Raw genomic sequence first — 6534 nt, forward strand, 5'->3', positions numbered from 1 at the left:
CTAAACATCCTATGAATTAACACCATTGGCAAAGTCTAATAAAAAGGGGTTTTACTGCTGGAGCTACGCTAGCCTCCTGGAAAGTACCAATATCACCACACGTTTCAAGAGTGGGATTTTAGTACAGGAATCGAGTCACACCGTGACTCAATATATTTAACATTTCCCTGTAAACAGGGGAGCATACACACTAACTCATGTGGTCTCAGTTCATTTAAAACTCCGCATCCAGGGTGAAGGAGTTGTCCGTGGGCTTCGACATGACTCCCATCCGCTGATATTCACCTACTCGCTTCTCAAAGAAGTTGGTCTTGCCTTCCAAAGAGATGTTTTCCATGAAGTCAAAAGGATTCTCCACTTTGTATATCTGAAATGTGAAGGCAATTCGATAGTCACTACAGGTGCTCACATCCTGAATACGTGAGAGCATTAGAGATCAGGTGGAAGGAGTATAATGACATGAGCGGGCTTACTATGCAGTGAAAAAAAAAAAAATCTCTGCCCCAAGGTTTATCCACTGTAATCATCCCTGTCTTTTAGCTGCAGCAGGCAGGAGCACAGCAACTCTTGCACAGCTGTTTTTCCATAGCATCCTTTTGCTTTTCCTTCTGTTGGTCTCCAAACAGGATCTAGCAGCAGGAGTGCTAGATGCTTTTACAAGTTATACCAATATTGCTGCAGCCATTTTAGGATTTGAGTTTCTGGATGAAATTGAACCTAGTATTATATTTTGCCATGAAAGATTCAGTGTTTTAGAGCCTTACCTTGTTAAATCCCAGTTCCAACATAAGCCGGTCTGCTACAAACTCTATGTACTGTTTCATTAAAGTGCAGTTCATGCCAATCAGCTTTACAGGCAGTGCCTCCGTCAAGAATTCCTGCAGATAATAGAAGCATTTTATGTACAGAAACAGGTATTCACTCTGTATCACCTATGCTAATTTTATACCAAACAGCTCCCTAGCTTTCTGCTTAATTGCCATCGAGTTCCTAAACAAGGAGCAGACAATTACCTGTTCTATGAGAACAGCATTCATGATGATTTCCTTTACTCTCTCCTCTGATGGCTTGTGTATCAAGTGCTTGAACATGAGACAGGCAAAATCACAGTGCAAGCCCTGGAAAGAAGTTGCAGAAAATTATTTCCAGAACACTGATGTAATAGAGCCACTCAAATCAGTAGCACAGAATAAATAGCCTAATATCTAGGCAGCATTTGTGCACTGGCCACATCATTTAGTGTTATCCACAGACAACTTTCTGCTGAACCTGAAGGAGGCATAAGCAAGTTCGACCAGTACCAGCTGCACTTGCTCCAAATGGCAACGTATACGAACGAGTGCAGGAGTTGGTGAGAAGCCTCGAACTGTTTTAGAGGAAGTAAAACGTTGAGTCCTTTCATCCTCTGCCACAAGATCCACGATGACACAGGCTTATGCAGTTTAGGGAGCTTTATAGACCGCCTGTTTCTAAACATGACCTTGTTTTAAAATCTAGGCTCCAATTGAATGTGATTACTCTGAGCCACTGCTAGAATTTGATTCATACCTCATCTCTACTGATGAGTTCGTTAGAAAAAGTGAGTCCAGGCATTAATCCCCTTTTCTTCAGCCAAAAAATTGATGCAAAAGAGCCAGAAAAGAAGATTCCTTCCACCGCTGCAAAAGCTACTACACGTTCTCCTGTTAAGAAGAGATTGGTAGTAATATCAGACAGAAAACTTAACAGGATGAATACCTAGAAGTTTCAAATACAGCAGAGAATTACATCCTCCAAGGACAAAGAAATTACTGCTTAAGTGTGCTATTCCTTAAAAACCATTACAAGTAAAGGCTTCTGGTCATTAAGCAAAACTTTTAAACACAGGAGGAAAACTAACTAGAGTAGCTGCTAAGTAGCTGAAGCCATGACTCCTTCCTCCCAGGTTAACCATCAGTACCATCCTCCTTCAAAGATGGCACACTGAAAAAGAGCAGTCACTTCGGCAGCTGACTTAAGGCAATGTCTGCTCATCTTTGATTAGGTAAAGAACTTTGGCCTTGAACGCTTTAATACTAGTGAAATAATGATCTGTGCCCTCTCATCTCACCTTTGATGTGAGACATCAAGAATCAGTAAGGCAGAGGAGCTACAGCCTCCAATTGTACATGTCTGCTGAAATAGATGGCTGGTACAGTTCTGGACATGTGACAGCAATTTACCATTTGATCATATAGCCAGACATATCAAAATTGCCACATGAGTTACCATTATTCAAAATGTCAGCAGTTTTACAAAGATTCATGTCAGTAGGTCATTTGCAAGATGAAAACTATGTGTTTTGTTTTGGTTTTCTGATCTCCAGAATTATACCAGTATCTTACACTGGAGAGCACATACTCTGCTTGTGACAACGATGTCTGTGAACTGTTAAGTCTGGAGAAACAGTGGTTCCTCCATCATCTTAGAGAAGGGATTTCACTATGTACTCACCATATGTTGCTTTCTTGTCCCCAATCCAGCGCATGGCCCAGTCAGCCTTCTTTTTAACACACGGTAGTGTTTCAATAGCATTAAAAAGAAATTCCCTGAAAAGGATAAAGCTCATTAGGATTGGACATCAGCACTAGTACAATAAACATTCACTGCCATAGATGGTCTTGTTCACTTACAAGTGCTCTGCACCTTAACCCTGATAAATAAGTCTCCTTCCCCATCTTCTTTTGCGTCAGTCTAGCTCTATTTGTACCCATCAAATACCTTTCATCACTTACCCATCCCTTCAACACCAGTTCACATGAATTCCCATGACAATACCAAGGGGAGTATTGTTTCATCAAGTGTGGTACTTGAACAAGGCTCTCAAAACTACAGATCAACCAGCCTCCACCTTCCAGCAGCGAGGCATCAGAGGTCCCAACACAGACTGGAACTGAGCACCTCAGAGCAGCAATGACATGGTCGGCTTTCTACGAAGCAGTAATTAGACATATCTGGTGTGCAAGTAGCACTGCGATACCATATGATGTTTTGCTCAACAGGGTGTTGTTCTGACAAGGCAACATGAGAATAACTCAGTCCAGACCATTCAAAGCCCTGCATTTAGTTTTAAGATACAGTTCTTGTTTTATATTGCTATGAAAATTTTACTCTTTGGTTTTGTTTTTAATCAAGACTAAAAGCCACTTTTTGGCTAACACAACATGACATTTTCCCCCCCAAGCAAAACAGTACAATGACTAAGGGCAGCACATGCTATGTAAAAGTGCTAGATGTTAGCTAAATATACTGAGTTTTAGAGATTACATATTAATAAAAGTGATATTCTCAGAGAAGCTTCCCCACATAGCTTTCTACTAGGTGCAGGGGTCCTCCATATATAAAGGCTTACTGTAATTTAATACACCCCCCTTATTTGACTGCTCCATCTTTTACATGGTTTCATTCCCTTATTTCAGTATTAAGTGGTTTCAGCTTCACTCTTAATCTGAGCAAGTTTTTGCTCACACTCTTCAGACAAGATATTCTGAAGTAAAGCTGCTTTTAAGCAGCAGTGGTATTTTAAACAAATACAGTTAAAATGCTAAAACTAGCCTTGAAGGCAGAGAGTGACTGATATGCATCATTTAAATCTCAACACTTAGAGTTTCAAACCTTTCATCATCAAGCAATACAAACCTCTCTTTAGAATCCTTAATGTAGGTGTCGATAAGAAGACTGTACATTTCTGAATGTATGTTTTCCATGGCAATCTGGAAGCCATAGAAACAACGAGCTTCTGTGACTTGCACTTCTTGAGTGAACCGCTCCACCTAGAGGAAATAAATGAGTGTTGGCAAAAGCATCTAATTTGCAGGTTAGAAGAACTGATGCTGTAACAGCTCTTGCTCAGCCCACAGAATCCTCAGATCAGTTCCAGACATGTGGATTATTAACAGCAGTGTGTAGAGCGGTAGCCCCTCACAGCATTCAAAGAGAATTGGGAAAACTTTTGTTTTCCTGATCCCCCATTGAAAGGAGCACTGAGAACGCAGAAGCAGGACAAGGGCTCTGAACCAGCCAAGTGTTACTGAAAGGCAACACTCAGTGCCCCATAGGAAGTGGGCAAACTTGTGGATTACAAAAGCAACCCCAATTTGCTAATTAGCATAAAACAGCATTACACATTATAAGCTGTCACACCACGTGATCTAGCAAACAAGCTAGATCGGACAGCAAGCATGTCAAACGTGTAGTTACCTGGTTACCTTCATTTCACAAAGTGATGCTTCTGTCAGGGCTGTCCCTGCACGCTTACCAGGTTTTCATTAACGATGCCATCGCTGGCAGCAAAGAAGGCGAGGACGTGAGAAATGAAGTACTTCTCCTCGGGCTTCAGGGACTCCCAGTGCTGGATGTCTTTCGAAAGATCCACCTAAAACGTTGCGAAAAGCAGCGATGCAATAATCGCAGAGAGACGGGGGCTTCAGGCAGGCGGCCCGTTCCGGAGCCCCGGGCAGGCAGGGCCGGGGCCCGCCAGCCCCCTCACCTCCTCCGCCGTCCAGAAGGAGGCCTCGGCCTTCTTGTACATCTGCCAGATGTCGTGGTACTGGATGGGGAAGACGACGAACCGGCGGGGGTTCTCCCGCAGCAGCGGCTCCTCCTCCTCCGCGTCCCGGGGCACCTGGAGCAGCGGCTCGGGCTCGGGCTCGGCCGGGCGGGCTGAGGCCCCGCCGGGCTTTGGCGAGAGGCTGAGGGGCGGCAGATAGCCGGGGGGAAGGCAAAGGAGAGGGGCGCGGGGGCAGCATCCGGCGGGGACAAGAGGGCACGGACGGGGGGACAAGGGAGAGACCACCCGCGGGGGAGAGAGGAGAAGGGCAGGGGCGGGGACCAGGCGTTCCGCACTCACCGGCTTCCCGTCCCCCTCCTGGAAGATCTTGCGGGCCGCCTTGCTGGCCAGGACGCGGGCGCTGCTGAGCGCGGGGGGCTGCACGGAGAGAGGGGCCGGGTGAGAGCGCTGCGGCGCTCCCGGGCGGGGAACGGGACCGAGGGCGGGCGGGCGCTCACCGTGTTCTCCTTGTCGCTCAGCGCCAGGTTCTTCAGGGACGACAGGCCCTTCCTAGGGGACACGCGAGGCTGGTCATGGCGGGTGGCGAGCGGGACGCGGGCAGACAGCATGATGGTGGTGGCAGCGGCGGCGGCGGGGCGAGCAGCACTGACTGGCGGGAGACGGGAGCGCCCGCGCCGCCTCTTTATATTGCCTTCGAACTTGGCGCCAGAACGCTCGGCTGACCACTCACAGCCCGCGCCGCGCCCGCGGCCGCCCGCCCCCGCGCTCCTATTGGTTAGCGGGCCGGCCGGGGCCCCGCCTCCCATTGTGGTGGCGGCGGCGGGAGGGAAAGGCCCGCCCTTCGCTTTGGCGCCGGCGGAGCCCGGGAAACGGCGGGAGAGCGCGGAGGCCCCGCCCCCGGCAGCCCCGCGGTGCCGCGGCCTTGGCGCGGAGCTGAGCGCGGGGCTGGCGGGGCCGCCCGGCCCGGCAGCGGGGACGGGGAAAAGCACTAACCAGCCTTGGTCATAAAATCACAGAATGGGTGGGGTTGGAAGGGACCTTCAAAGCTCATCTAGTCCAACCCCCCTGCAATGAGCAGGGACATCTCCAACCAGATCAGGTTGCACAGAGCCCCGTCCAGCCTGGCTTTGAATATTTCCAGGGATGGGGCATCTGCCACCTCTCTGGGCAACCTGGGCCAGTGTCTCACCACCCTCATTGTAAAAAATTTCTTCCTCATGTCTAACCTGAATCTCCCCTCCTTTAGTTTAAAACGATCATCCCTTGTACTGCTGCAACAGGTCCTGCTAAAAAGTCTGTCCCATCTTTCTTATAGGCCCCTTTTAAGCACTGAAAGGCCACAATGAGGTCTCCCTGATCACTTACAGCATGGGCAGCTTCTTGTGAAAGGAGGTTTAGCTGCAGGTTGTACGTATCACACCTGTTTTTAAATATCAGGGGTGCAGTGGCAAAGTAGAAAATTTGTTTCCAGATATGGGAATGGCCATAATTCGGGTTTAAGGTAGAAATCTGGAAATGCCATGTTGCCCCCATCCCTGTCTCACTCTCCCCCTATCTCTTCTGGTCCCTCCTACCTGCTGACTCATTTTCACTTTCAACACTGATCCCTGCATTTGGAGACAGAAATTGGCTTCATGGAGAAACTGACTCTATATGCTACCTGGTTCCACGTTTTAAATAAACAGCACAAGAAAGGGAGAACACGGGTATGAAGAAGATGAGGTGAATATCCATCTTCTTTAAAAAGTCAGCATTTATTTTATATTAATTAACTTGCCTTTCTTTGAACAACATTGTTCCCTTTACCCAGCTCTGCAAAGGATCTGCTCCTGTCAACTCAAAGTTTTCCCTGAGGCAGTTTTAATGAAACCAGGAGCTTAACGAGATTTGGAGGCTATTCTGCCATGTGGGATGCACAATGTCCTTGAATGACAGTAAGTGGTCACTGTCATCTAAGCACGTGCTCCTGGGAACCAGGGTGATGAGTTACAGGGCCTGGCACTGCC

General features: G+C 47.7%; 1 protein-coding gene across 4 annotated transcripts; it reads right to left on the reverse strand.

The window, feature by feature from the left end:
* Positions 1-214: 214 nt before the first annotated feature.
* On the reverse strand, positions 215-5136 carry RRM2 (ribonucleotide reductase regulatory subunit M2). 4 transcript variants are annotated; one of them, XM_065632020.1, is made up of 10 exons: positions 5026-5136; positions 4868-4945; positions 4508-4642; positions 4277-4393; positions 3658-3791; positions 2473-2567; positions 1549-1682; positions 1014-1118; positions 765-878; positions 215-367 (listed from the first exon to the last, which is right to left on the reverse strand). In XM_065632020.1, the coding sequence occupies exons 1-10, from the start codon at positions 5134-5136 to the stop codon at positions 215-217; spliced, it is 1176 nt and encodes a 391-aa protein (XP_065488092.1). The 4 variants fall into 4 exon arrangements, with proteins under 4 accessions (XP_065488092.1, XP_065488093.1, XP_065488091.1 ...); XM_065632021.1 differs by having other exon boundaries at positions 4508-4660; XM_065632019.1 differs by having other exon boundaries at positions 4508-4666.
* Positions 5137-6534: the final 1398 nt, after the last annotated feature.

This window comes from Caloenas nicobarica, chromosome 3 (assembly GCF_036013445.1).
Source record: "Caloenas nicobarica isolate bCalNic1 chromosome 3, bCalNic1.hap1, whole genome shotgun sequence".
NCBI classification, from domain to species: Eukaryota; Metazoa; Chordata; class Aves; order Columbiformes; family Columbidae; genus Caloenas; species Caloenas nicobarica.